Source organism: Pan troglodytes, chromosome 22 (assembly GCF_028858775.2).
Source record: "Pan troglodytes isolate AG18354 chromosome 22, NHGRI_mPanTro3-v2.0_pri, whole genome shotgun sequence".
Lineage (NCBI taxonomy): Eukaryota > Metazoa > Chordata > Mammalia > Primates > Hominidae > Pan > Pan troglodytes.
Genome location: NC_072420.2, coordinates 47,121,665 through 47,134,360, shown reverse-complemented (window position 1 = coordinate 47,134,360; position 12,696 = coordinate 47,121,665). Strand labels below are relative to the sequence as shown.

The 12,696-nt window shown below is 51.0% G+C and overlaps 1 protein-coding gene across 15 annotated transcripts in view; it reads right to left on the bottom strand.

Annotated features, from left to right (window-relative positions):
• Window positions 1–865: 865 nt before the first annotated feature.
• The window catches only part of PCNT (pericentrin), a 129,820-nt gene continuing 117,989 nt past the window's right edge, over window positions 866–12,696 (bottom strand). For 11 of the 15 annotated variants that reach the window (XM_009442002.5, XM_009442012.5, XM_016938682.4 and 8 more), the window contains 9 exons: window positions 10,445–10,689; window positions 9,583–9,685; window positions 8,280–8,453; window positions 6,426–6,545; window positions 5,543–5,772; window positions 4,060–4,136; window positions 2,684–2,822; window positions 1,812–1,939; window positions 866–1,349 (listed from right to left, as the gene is read on the bottom strand). In XM_009442002.5, coding sequence (XP_009440277.4) covers window positions 1,306–1,349; window positions 1,812–1,939; window positions 2,684–2,822; window positions 4,060–4,136; window positions 5,543–5,772; window positions 6,426–6,545; window positions 8,280–8,453; window positions 9,583–9,685; window positions 10,445–10,689 — 1,260 coding nt within the window. In that variant the 3' untranslated portion in view covers window positions 866–1,305. Of the gene's footprint in view, window positions 1,350–1,811; window positions 1,940–2,683; window positions 2,823–4,059; window positions 4,137–4,852; window positions 5,307–5,542; window positions 5,773–6,425; window positions 6,546–8,279; window positions 8,454–9,582; window positions 9,686–10,444; window positions 10,690–12,696 lie in introns of those variants that run through there. The other 4 variants (XM_009442020.5, XM_054675275.2, XM_016938683.4 and 1 more) reach the window with 3 other exon arrangements.

The window sequence follows — 12,696 nt, the reverse complement described above, 5'->3', positions numbered from 1 at the left end:
TTGCTTGAGCCAGGAGCTTGAAACCAGGCCGGGAAACAAAGTGAAACCTTGTCTCTAAAAGAAATACAAAAATTAGTGCCAGGCGTGGTGGTGCGCACCTGTAGTCCCAACTACTCGGGAGGCTAAGCAGGAGGATCATTTGGGCTTGGTAGGTCAAGGCTGCAGTGAGTTGTGATTGTGCCACTGCACTCCAGCCTGGGTGACAGAGCGAGACCTTGTCTCTAAAAATAAAAAAATTATACCCATCTAGTACATTTTTGGATAAAGGGTCCTTGGCTAGGTATTACTGTCTAGTCTAAGCGAGTATGAGTGAAACATAAAAAAGCACAGCCAGCCGGGCGTGGTGGCTCACACCTGTAATCCCAACACTTTGGGAGGCCGAGGAGGATGGATCATTTGAGGTCAGGAATTCAAACCAGCCTGGCCAACATGGTGAAACTCTGTCTCTACTAAAAATACAAAAATTAGCTGGGCCTGGTGGTGGGCGCCTGTAATCCCAGCTACTCAGGAGGCTGAGGCAGGAGAGTTGCTTGAGCCCAGGAGGCGGAGGTTGCAGTGAGCCAAGATTGCACCATTGCACTCCAGCCTGGGTGACAGAGGGAGACTCCCATCTCAAAAACAAAAAGCATGGCCATGAGAGGTGGATACATAGTGGCAGCATCTTTAAAAAAATAAGAAACCAAGTAAGAGTAAACAACAGTCAAGTGGCTATTCAAGAATGTTCCAAGTTCCACTGAAAATTTTTGACTTACGAGTTTAACATAAACTCTCTGCTCAATTTAAACTCTCTGCTCAACTTTTTAGTCAGTGAGAAAGGCAAACTGATAAAATGGATAAAATGGGAAAAAAAACAACACAAGGGCTATTCACAAACAAAACAGTGATTAAATTTTATTCCTTTTTGAGTTGTTTTGTTTTTATTTTTAAATGAAGTTTCCATCTGTACACGTTAAGAAAATAAACAAAACAACAGGAAGCCATTCTCTGTGTATCCTCCTTGGAGGCAGGAAGGATGGATCTGCCGATAGGCACACAACAGCACACAGCCAGGGCTCATGGGAGTGAGTGCCCGTCACCTCACGAAGGTCATGGGCCTAAAACATACGGAGGCTCCATAGAAAATGCTCCATCTGGCTTTGCAGTCATGCATAAAGGTGAGGACACTTAATTCAAGGCATCTGGGGGCTGGTGTCACCGCACATGAAGAGTAGTGCCCATGCTGTCCCACGAGCTTCCTTGGGAAAAGGGAAAAACAAATCTTTTCCTCAAATAGAATTGTCGCAGGAAAGAGCCATGACATTTTATTCACTGTTTAATCATCTGGTGGCAGGATTTCTTTGAAGTAGAATCTGCATGTAAATAAAAATGAGGCAGCAAATTGGTTACAAGGCTTCACAGATTTTTTGAAAAGAATTCCACAATTTTGAAACACTATCACTGAATTCATGTAAATTTTGGTAAAAATATGAATTATACAGTGGTTTAAATTATGATATTTAAGAAACACTGAACAAATTATATCCTGGTCGAAATATAATCTTTATGTTCGCTATCAATGTAAGAGAAAAGACAAAAAAGTCCAGACGGTGATTAAGTCAAACTGACCTCAGCACGTATCACTGAGTACACTGGCTTAGACTTCTGTGAGATTCTTCACTTGTAGCCTCTATTCTAATACTATTAGTGACACTGATTGTTCAGACTGAAACTTTGGTTACTAAGCTGAATACCAGCCATCTTTCAACGGACCCTACGTTTCCAGGGTACAGTGATAATCAGCTTAATAAATACTCGGCGAGGACTTGCATTACCTGGTAGTACCCCTCCCAATCTTTGCTGGATCACTTCTAAATGGTGAATATACTCTGTCAAGGAATGTTCTGGATCTTGAGAAGCAGTCAGGGATCTTTCTAATCTTGAATTTGGGGATGGAGTGGCTCTTCAAACAAATTACCACACCAAGAGAAGAAGAAGAAAAAAAAAGAGTTCAGTTTGACAGACGGAGCCATGGTGACTGAGTGCAGAAGAAAGGCACCAGCCCCGCCAACCAGACCCGCGGGGATGGGTGACTCCGGTGCAGTTTCCTTCAGATCCCTCATTACAAAAAGTGTCACAGAGTGCTTTAAAAGCTTCTGTGCAATGTTCCAGAGTTGAGTATATTACTTTGCTTGCTACATCTTCGACGATGTATCTATTACCCAACCTGGATTCTGCACCAGGTCTCACCTGCCTTTCCTGATCTTCCCAAACTGTTTCTCTGTCAGGGTGATACCTGCCCCGCTCAGTCCTCACCTCAGCTGTCCTTCCTCCTAGCCTTCTGCCAGGCCCAGGGAGCACCAGGGGTATCCCTTTTCCCTCTCCACCCAGAGCTTCCAAGTATCTTCACGGCAGGGACCATGCCTTCTTCACCTAGGCACATCCCTCACAAAAGGAGCCCTCGGCCACCATTTACTCTTTCACTAAAGATGGCAGCACCGGGCTCTGGGGCACCAGAGACACCAGAAAAGCCAGGTCCTCCTCCAAAACAGGGCAGGACTTCTCGGCCTCACGGACTCACGCTGGAGTTTCCTGCCTTGCCCTGGGCTGGGCCAAAGCCAGAACTAAAAATGCATTTCTCTGAGGCCCTATGTAGGCTGGAGGGAGAGCCCTGGCAGGAGACAGGGCCTGAAGGCGTCACACTGACCTTCCCCCACTGTGTGGGGAGGCTGCTGCTGCCAGTCTGCGGCCTCTGGCGGGGTCCCTGGTGTGGCCAGAGGGTACATCCCGGGTTGGGGGGGACTCTCTGGTTCTGGGTGGAGACTGCGGCCGTCGTGCTCGGGGCCCTTCCCCAGAATTATTTAACAACAAAGGGATTAGGAAAAGAAACGAATGCATTTTAGTAAAGGCCCATCTATCAACAGTTTAAACGTATAAGCTTTTAAGAGCCTGTATGGCAATTTTAAGACATTTTTAAAGTGCTCAAGGTACGATATCTTTTTAAAAGTTTTGGAAGAAACCTGAGCTTTGACTATCTGCATCTGCAGGGGCAGCCCGTCTCCGGGGGAGTGCGGGGCAGGGGTGTCTCAAGACCTGGGTGGGGGTCCTGCCTCTATCCGCTCTGAGGAGCTGGCTCAGGAGGGAGGGGCAGGAACCCTGGAGACCACCAGGTGTGACTCAGAGGGGCAAACTTTCCTGATGGCTTGAAGGCTGAATCAAAGCATTTTAATTTCAAGAAGCAACTATTAAAATGTGGAGTCGACACTGATACAGCTGCCAGGCGCAGTGCTCATGCCCACAGTCCCAGGTACTGGGGAGGCTGACACAGGAGGATGGCTTGAGCCCACGAGTTCAAGGCTGCAGTGAGCTGTGACTGTGCCATTGCTCTCGAGCCTGGATGATAGAGCAAGCCCGTCTCTTAAAAAAACAACAAAACAACAACAACAACTTGGTAAGGCACTTCCAGGAATGCCGAGTCATGGTGCCGGTCGGCAGTGGTTCAGGCAGCCTAAGCCCCACAGGCCTGGAGCCGCACACCCACCCCGCGTTCTCTGTGCTGCGTGGGAGGGGTGTTCTCTGCACACAACGCCTGCCGCTCTGGGACAAGAGCCCCTGGAAATGCCCTGCTCTGGGGCCGGCTCCTTCAGCACTAGTGCAGCCAGCTGTGCTCTCTGCTGTAGGGGGCGATGGCTCGGCAGAGAACTCCCGAGACAAAGATGTGAGTGAGCCAGAAATAAGCATGATGCTCTACAAGGAAAGAGACGTGAAGTGAGTTTCAGTTGATTTAAGGAATAAAAAAAGACCATTTTGCTAAACACTATTAAAGAATCAATATATTGAGCATCTCAGTGTTTCCCATCGCCGTACGCCCCTGTGACCTGTGTTCATAGCTAACGTGAGTTCTGACCTTCCTACGCCGGGCACGCCTTCCCTCTGGACGACTGCCCTGACGGAATTCATGGATTTTCTTACCGTGCTTTATTACGTCCCCATCAACACTGAAAAATGACCCAAAGTGAATGAAAAACAAGAGTAGAAAGAAAGGTTTGTGAGTCCAGCGGTCAACGGCAGCTGGAGTCCCACCTGTGCGAGGGGCTTTGCCTTGTGCCAGAGCTCCTTTCCGATCTACTTCTTGCCATTTCTTAACCAAAAAACGTAATCTACAAAAAAAAGAGACATGACACACTTAAAAGTACGGCAAGACGGAAAGAGCAATGAAAACCCCACTGTGACCAAACAAGCAGAATGGGGGCCTCGCTGCCCACGGGGACCAGGACGCCGAGGTCGGCCAGTCTGTTGACTCGGGCCTGGCATGCCGGGTGCACACATCCAAAGTGCTCGCAGGGCTGCCGGCGGCGGCGACCTTCCCATGCCCGACCACCTGACAAAGCCTCACTGCGGCCCCACCGTGGACCATATGGTCCCCTAGACACCCGCCATGGCCCAGCTCAGGACGACTCCAGTTCAAAGTCAGCTGGCCACACCAGTGACTAGGAAACACACACCGCTCCCGCCTGGTGCGCAGGACCCTCCCATCTTCATCCTGTCACAGATGCCACTGGACAGGCTCAGAACACGGAGACCCCAGCCCTCGCAGGAGTCCGTCAGATGGTGAGCATGCAGAGTGCAGGTGACGAGGGCATGCAGGTCAGCGTGCAGGGCCCCAGACGCCCTGCTAGGATGGCCTTCGGAACAAGCATCATGCCTGTGGCTTCCCTCCTTTGAGGCATAGCAGACACTGCCGATTCCTCCATCAGACCTGTCAAGGCCCCTTGGTGGCAGCTACCCTTGGCAGTGCCCTCACAGGGACACAGAGACTGCTCCTTTCTGGGACACCACTGCCTTCAAAAGATCTCCCCTCCTGGACAGGAGGTAGGATCTGGGTCTGCTTACCTCCCCTATCTAGTGCCTAAAATGCTTCCTCCTGCAGGGTGTTCTCCCCGTGAACACATGATGGACAGATGGGTGGGTGCAAGGATGGACGGTGGAGGCCTACGGTCAGGGGCGCTCAGAGACGAGGAGACAAAGTGCCCCAGGACCAGAGAAGCTGAGAGTACAGCAACCCAGGAGGCCTCGCCTGCACCCCACTTTGGCCCAGCCCGCAGCCGCGATGACTGAACTGGCTCGGCACCTGGTCTCTGAAAGGAGCGGGATTCCTAGCTGCTCTCTGCTGCATCTGCTTCTCCAGACAGGCCTGCGCGTGGCCTTGGGAAACACCTCTGTGGCATCAGGGAGCAGGCACAGCCGCACAGTGTTTAGCGGGAAAAACAGTTTTAGAAATTCAGCACGTTCTTTGTGGCACGAAACCCATTAAAAGTCAAGACGTTCCTCTGTAATACAAAGGGGCCCTTAAATCTTTAGTTTTAGAAGGTGAGAGATTCATACACATGACTTCTTGAAGACAAGTTCATCATCTGTATTTTCTCTAAGGCCTCAAATGCCATTCATCTTTAAAAAGGACATATTATGGAGTTTCAAGGAATAAAATCACCAAAAAACCAAGCAGTGTGCTGCCCACTCACGGAGACAGACGCGGAACGCGCTGACTGAATGTCATGGCATTTACCTTAATATTGCAATGACCACCCTGACGGCCGTGCGGAACCTGGTGAAAGGACGAGATGTGATTTTCCGTTCTGCTTTGGAAGGAAATACCCCCAAATGGGCAATCATGGAGAGTGTTTCTTGTTCAGAATCCTGGAATCCACCAATCAACAGCAAAAGATACTTCTTTTGATAAATCAGAGCTTTTCTAAAGCTCTCTGCTCTCAAGTAATGCAGGTACAATTTTTCCATCTAAAAGAAAAAAAGCAGTAAAATTTTATCATAGGAAACAAAGACTGTCTTGCTGACAAAAGCACATTAACACCATTGCTTTTTCCAAAGAGTCAGATTGTTTTTTCCCATCAAATCATCACAGAGGCCATCGGCCTTCCAACAGTATCTGTGGCCAGAAACAACCTTGCTGTTGGAAGATCAATTTGTGTTTGTCAGACAAGATCTAGGACCACAAGCTCCTCTCCACAGCATCATCAAATGAGCCCCTATGAAGCTTCTTGCATTTCACCCCTTAGGTAAGGTCCAAACTGGGCATGAGATGGACGTCATGGGGTGGGGGCCATGTGCCATCAGGAGACTGCAGCAGATCTTGGGCCGAATCCTGGCAAGCCCCTGGGCCAGGCCTCCCTCAGGCTGCAGAGGCCGCCATTTGCTGACTTTGTCAAAGCCTTCCACGTTCCACACTTAACAAGCACAGAAACTCCATATTTGTGCACAACGAAAACAAAATTCAAGCCAAAGTTTATTCTGTGAACGTCCTTTCCTTTAGTGATGTGACTGCTACACCCGGCAGACCAGAACCTTGTGGTCACAAAAATGCTTTGCCTGCAATTTACAAACCCAGGACCTAAAAAAGCACCAAAGTTCTATACTCGTGGCACCGTTCCTACCTTGACATTACTGGTGTGTGCTTCCTCGCTGGCAGCTGGTGGAAGCCGGCCGGGGTCTGGGCGCCTCAGGGAACTCTGTGGAGCCGTTTCGTCTGGCTTCCAAGCAGACCTTTCCGACCTCTGTAAGGAAGCACAGCCAGCGCTGTCTACAGAGCTGCTCGTCAACAACAACATCTTAGAGACGCAGCCGGGGGCAGGTGAGGGAGAAGGCCATGTGCGGGGAGGCCAGGCTGACCACACCACACCTGGCCCCTCCTCATCTTCAGCACCCCCTCAGCGGGGCCTAGGTTACGCCGTGCTGTGATCAGCCAAAGAATTAACATGGAGTAATTACGACATGCCACTTGCTGAAGTATGATTGCAAAAAAGGTACATTTTAACAGAAACAGAAAACCAATTCTTTGTAAAATCACCCCAAATTCAAAGCTTTAAGCCTTAAACACTCTCATATTCTCCGGTCCTAGAAATGCCAACCACTGGTAACTACAAACAGTCAACTCTCGACAGCTGTGGGTTCCGCATCCATGGATTCAACCAACTGTGCGTGAAAAATATTCAGAAAAAAAGATGTGTCTGTACCAAACGTGTACTTCCTTTCTTGCCCCTACACCCTAAACAATACAGGATAACAACTATTTACGTGGCATTTACACTGAATGAGGTGTTGCAAGTGATCTTAGAGATGACTTAAGAGTGTACGGGAGGACGTGCACATGTTGCTGCTGACACCACTTCAGGTCAGGAGGCTGAGGCAGGAGGATCCCTGAACCTGGGAGGTCAAGGCTGAAGTGAGCTGTGACTGCTCCACTGCACTCCAGCCTGGGAGATGCAGCAAGGCCCTGTCTCAGAAAAAAACCCAAAAAGTGAAAAAAGCCAGTTTAGGAGGTCCCAGACGGGCTGGTTCCACTGACACACCTTTCTGGGAGAGAGCCAGGGCCTGTGGCAGGCGGAGATGCCTGCTGCTCTTTTTGGGGGGGCCATCACTGTGTGCTCTGTGAATGGTGGTTACTTATGAAGGTTACAGGGATGTGTGCGTGTGTGAACTTGTATGACACTACACCAGGAAAGGGCAAATTTTACTGTATGTAAATTTAAAAATAATTTTTAAAAAGTTATAAAAAATAAAGCAAATCACAAACAAAATAGCCTAAATACAAAAGAAAAAAAAAATCAGACATTCCAGAAGATAACTCTATCCAACTATACCATTATGAAAATTATAAGTCACTTTAGGCTGGGCACGGTGGCTCATGTCTATAATCCCAGCACTTTGGGAGGCTGAGGTGGGCGGAATCACGTCAGGATTTTGAGACCAGCCTGGCCAACATGGCAAAACCCCGTCTCTACTAAAAATATAAAAATTAGCCATGTGTGGTGGCGGGCACTTGTAATCTCAGCTACTTGGGAGGCTGACACAGGAGAATTGCTTGAACCCGGGAGGTGGAGGTTGCAGTGAGCCGAGATCGCGCCACTGCACTCTAGCCTGGGCAACAGAGCAAGACTCTATCTCAAAAAAAAAAAATTATAAATCACTTTAACTAAAACTCTAAATTAGATCAGATTATAATATTCTTAGTCAAAATACTCTTTTATGAACATGCACCAAACATCAAGTAGCGGTCAGGGTCAGTGAGGACGCCGTCTGTGGCGGAGCTGGAAGTCGGCTGAGATGTTCAAACATCCCACAACATTTAGCAAGGCTTCAGACAGAGGCAACAGAGCCTGGCGGTTAGGGAGAAGCTGACGCCCACATCCCCAGGTCCCTAAAGGGGGCCCGGCCTCTTGTGGGGTGGAGCTGCTCTGGACCATGGCGGGTTAGGCTGAGGCAGGTGAGAGTTAAGCACAGACACCTACGCTTGGGCTGCGGCCCTTCTGCAGATGGTGCTTCAGCATCTTCTCAAGCTTAGACACGGCTCTGCTCAGCTCCAGCTTCTCCTGGGTCACCGTGCTGAGGGCTTTTGTGAGGGAAACATTGTCTTTCAGCAGGATGTCTACAAACTGGAACTGCAGCTCTGCTGCCATTTTTTTCTTGGAGAAAAGAAAATAAATTTGTAAGAATTTGTTGTTAAAGGGCATGAACATTACTTGTGTTTTTTGTCAACAGTTATTTTTAGGGATTGTAATTAATGTGTCTGGGGTTCAATAAGAAGCTTGTGGAGCTGGCAGAAAATTGTAAAAGTCATTGAATCACAGACTTTGCACGCAACTGGCTTGTATGAACAACGCAGGCCTGTCACAAAGCATAGCCCGTTTGGTTGTTCTAACAGCACTGAAATTAACAGGTGGCTGGACCGTTGTTAGTTCATCCCAAGGGGGCGGATGTGAAGCCCCTCAAAACAGGTTTATTACTTCCACCATCAAAAGGACGTTCAGCCTGTGGAGGGTGGGCACGCTGAAAGGTCACCAGGGCCCAACACAGGGGGCAGGGTGCACCCCACCCACAACGACGTTCAGCTGGCGGGGCCGGAGGGTAAGCGGCGCAGCTCCCCTGCACCTCACATGCGTGGGCTCCACGATCAAAGTCATGATTTCATAAATGCCACAGAACACACATCAAGAATTTATACCAGCAGCCAGATTCCCACCTCCTTCAGAGGCAGCTTACAGTGAGCTCAGACTTTCCAAGGAGGACTAGGGTTTTTGTTTCTAGCAAAGGCCATCAACACAAACACAAAGCCAGCAGGCTGGGCCAGGTGGAGGTGAACATCGGCCGCCAGCACCAGAGCAGAACCATAGCCCCTCCTGACCAGCGACCTGCAATGTGTCCAGGTCATGCACAGCAAGCAGCACGTGAGGGGGCTCCACCAGTCACGCAGCATCCCATGGCAGCAGGGCTCAGCCCCCGAAGACCACACAGTCATGCAGCATCCCATGGCAGCAGGGCTCAGCCCCCGAAGACCACACAGTCATGCAGCATCCCATGGCAGCAGGGCTCAGCCCCCGAAGACCACACAAGTGCCCCAGGACGTGGAGGACATCCGTCCCCACTCGGCCCACAGGGTCGACCCCACCCACTCACCCAGATAGCAACCATGAATTCAGAGAAGGCAGCGAGGGAGGAAGAACAACGGGGCAGCGTGAAAAAGAACCACAAAGCTGCCGAGGGCCCCTCTGGGGGAGGAGCCAGGCCAGGGACCTGGGGGAGCTCACCCCTTACCTGGGAGGAGGTGGGCCTGCTCAAGTCAGACTTCAGCTCCTCCAACGTGTGCAGTAAAGACATCACTGCTTTCTCATTGGATGACGTCCAATCATTAACTGTCCTGTAAAAATAAATGGGCACTTAAAGGTGCATACGCGCCCCAAGTGACCATTATCCAAAACTAAACAAGAGCTCACAGCTCAAGAGAGACAAGACAGGTTTCTGAGGAGCCTGTGTGTGAATCACTTCATCCAGCCGTGAGGCAGAGCCAGGGGCCCACGGGGGCAACAGGCCTGTGGCTGGACGCTTCTGCAGAGCTCAGAAACCTCCAGCCGGGAGGCGCGCCACCGAGCACGGGAAGCCACCGCCTGCCAGGCCCCGTGGCTTTCCTCTGGAATGAATGATTTAAAATGCTGTCCTAAGTGAAACTTTGCTTAGAAATCATGCTGCTCTATACATTAAGTCCAAGTATAGAAAGGAGAACTGTGTTTGCTGAGTTTCTGTGTATAGGGAAAAAGACAAACATTAGCATTACCCTTTCTGCCCATATGAAATATCACGATCGTCATCCTGGGTGTGAGTGGCCTTGAGGTGACCAACTACACAGAGTGTAAAGAGAACCAAGCTAATCCTCAAAGGAACATGGAAGCCCCACATCAGGCGTATTTTGAATCACAGGATTTTTTTCTCTGACATTAGAATATGAACGTGCCATCTTGCCAACCCGGAATCCCTCAGCAAAGTCTCAGAAAGAGGACTAGAGCGTTAAGTGCAAAGGAGCAGGGGCCTCACACCAGACGCGCCCCAGCCCTCGGGACGGGTCTGGGACAGAGGGGTGGCTGCAAGGGACCAGCGAGCGCCAGGTGGCGCGGGTGCACACCTGTCCACGGCCTGGCTGGTGAAGCTAGTGAGAAGCCGGGCGGCAGAGAGCAGCCGCTGCCTCATCGCCTCCAGCTCTCGCTGCTGTTCCCGGAGGTGGTCCGCATCCGAGCCAGCAGCCCTGCGGGCAGAACCCAGGTGGAGGCGGCTGCCAGGCACCTCGTCCTTCGACTCCAGGTCTCTCACTGTCTGCTGAAGCTGCTTGATCTTATGCAAGTCACGCTGACGCTGCAGTTCTAATTCTCGCTGTTGTTAACAGAAAAAAGACAGAGAAGACGTTCACGTCAGTGTCCAAAAACAAAACTGCTGGCCGGGCGCGGTGGCTCACGCCTGTAATCCCAGCACTTTGGGAGGCCGAGGCGGGCAGATCACGAGGTCAGGAGATTGAGACCATCCTGGCTAACACAGTGAAACCCCATCTCTACTAAAAATACAAAAAATTAGCTGGGCGTGGTGGCAGGCGCCTGTAGTCCCAGCTACTCGGGAGGATGAGGCAGGAGAATGGCGTGAACCCAGGAGGCGGAGCTTGCAGTGAGCCGAGATCGCGCCACTGCACTCCAGCCTGGGCAACACAGCGAGACTCCATCTCAAACAAAACAAAACAAAACACAAAACTGCCAGCAGGGTGTGGTGGCTCACGCCTGTAATCCCAGCACTTTGGGAGACTGCAGCAAGCGGATCACCTGAGGTCAGGAGTTCGAGACCAGTCTGGCCAACATGAGGAAACCCCGTCTCTACTAAAAATATAAAAATTAGCTGGGTGTGGTGGTGCGCACCTGTAATCCCAGCTACTCGGGAGGCTGAGGCAGGAGAATCGCTTGAACCTAGAAGGTAGAGGTTACAGTGAGCTGAGATTGCGCCACTGCACTCCAGCCTGGCGACAGAGTGAGACTCCATCTACCAAAAAACAAAAACAAAAAAAAAACAACAACTGCTAAGCAAAAGCCCAAAACACACAGCCGCGTTACAGGGGAGGCCCCTCACAGACCAGAAACAGGCCCTCGGGCAGGCGGCCCCTGTGGTCCTGTACTGGGACCCACAGCCGACACACTGCACACCCTCGTGCTGTGCTGCTCTGTGTCCCTCCAGCACGGAGGCAGCTGAATCACACGCCCCAGAATGATTCAGTGGTAAAAGCGTTTCCATCGTAGTTTTTAAAACTATCAGGCTTTCATCAGGCCCAGGGCAAGCACGCGGGGTCCAAAGGAGAGGAGCCTGAGAAGCTGAAACAGACCGGATGACGCTTCCCTGTGCCCTGGTCCCACTCATCCACATATGTACACACACACGCCCAGACGCTCATACCAACACAGACACAGACAGGCACATTTGTGCATGTGAACATGCACACACGTATGAGCCTGAGTGCAGCCCTGGGGCTGAGCCTGGGTGGCCACATGGGCCTGAGCTCCTAAGCCAGACCTCAAGGAGCAGCAGCCTTTCCTTCTGCAGGATGGGGGCACAGACCATGTCTGGTGCCCGGGAGAAGCGTGTCAGCAAGCACCTGAGCCCCTGCCCAGGGCCCGACTCCCACCAGGCAGGGGACAGAAGGTCTACTGCACGATGGGGCAAGGAAGGACGAAGCAGCCTCTGAAGGGCCTCTGATTCCCAGCAGCGCCGCTGGGGCTTCCTTGTGACAACACAAAGACAGATCCGGCGGGAAGAGGCCCAAGATGCAGACACACAGAGGCGGCTTGCCGTGTCAGGGAGGGAACCCCAGCACTGAGCTGAGGCCGTCCCAGCCCAGAGGACCCACAGCTGAGCCTGCACTGCGTGGCACCAGCGCCCCTGCCACTGCGGTGACCAGGGTGCAGCTCAGACTCTACCCTCCTGACAGCGCCTCACTCAATGCTCGGGCCTCTTAAACAGGAATGAGTATCTTTTCTATTTTCTAGTAAGGAAAGTAAGATACAGAGGAACTAATGAGATTGTATTATTTAGAAAAGATGGAATTGTATCCAGCATGCCACTATCTTGGGAGGCTTCCACGGCTACAGCTAGAGAAGGGTTCTATAATCCAGATCAAATTCACTATCCTCGGTAAAAACCACTCTGGAGGCCGGGCACAGTGGCTCACGCCTGTAATCCAGCACTTTGGGAGGCCAAGGTGGGCGGATCGATCACAAGGTCAGGAGTTCAAGACCAGCCTGACCAATGTGGTGAAACCCCGTCTCTACTAAAAATACAAAAATTAGCTGGGCTGGGCATGGTGACATGCACCTGTAATCCCAGCTACTCAGGAGGCTGAGGCAG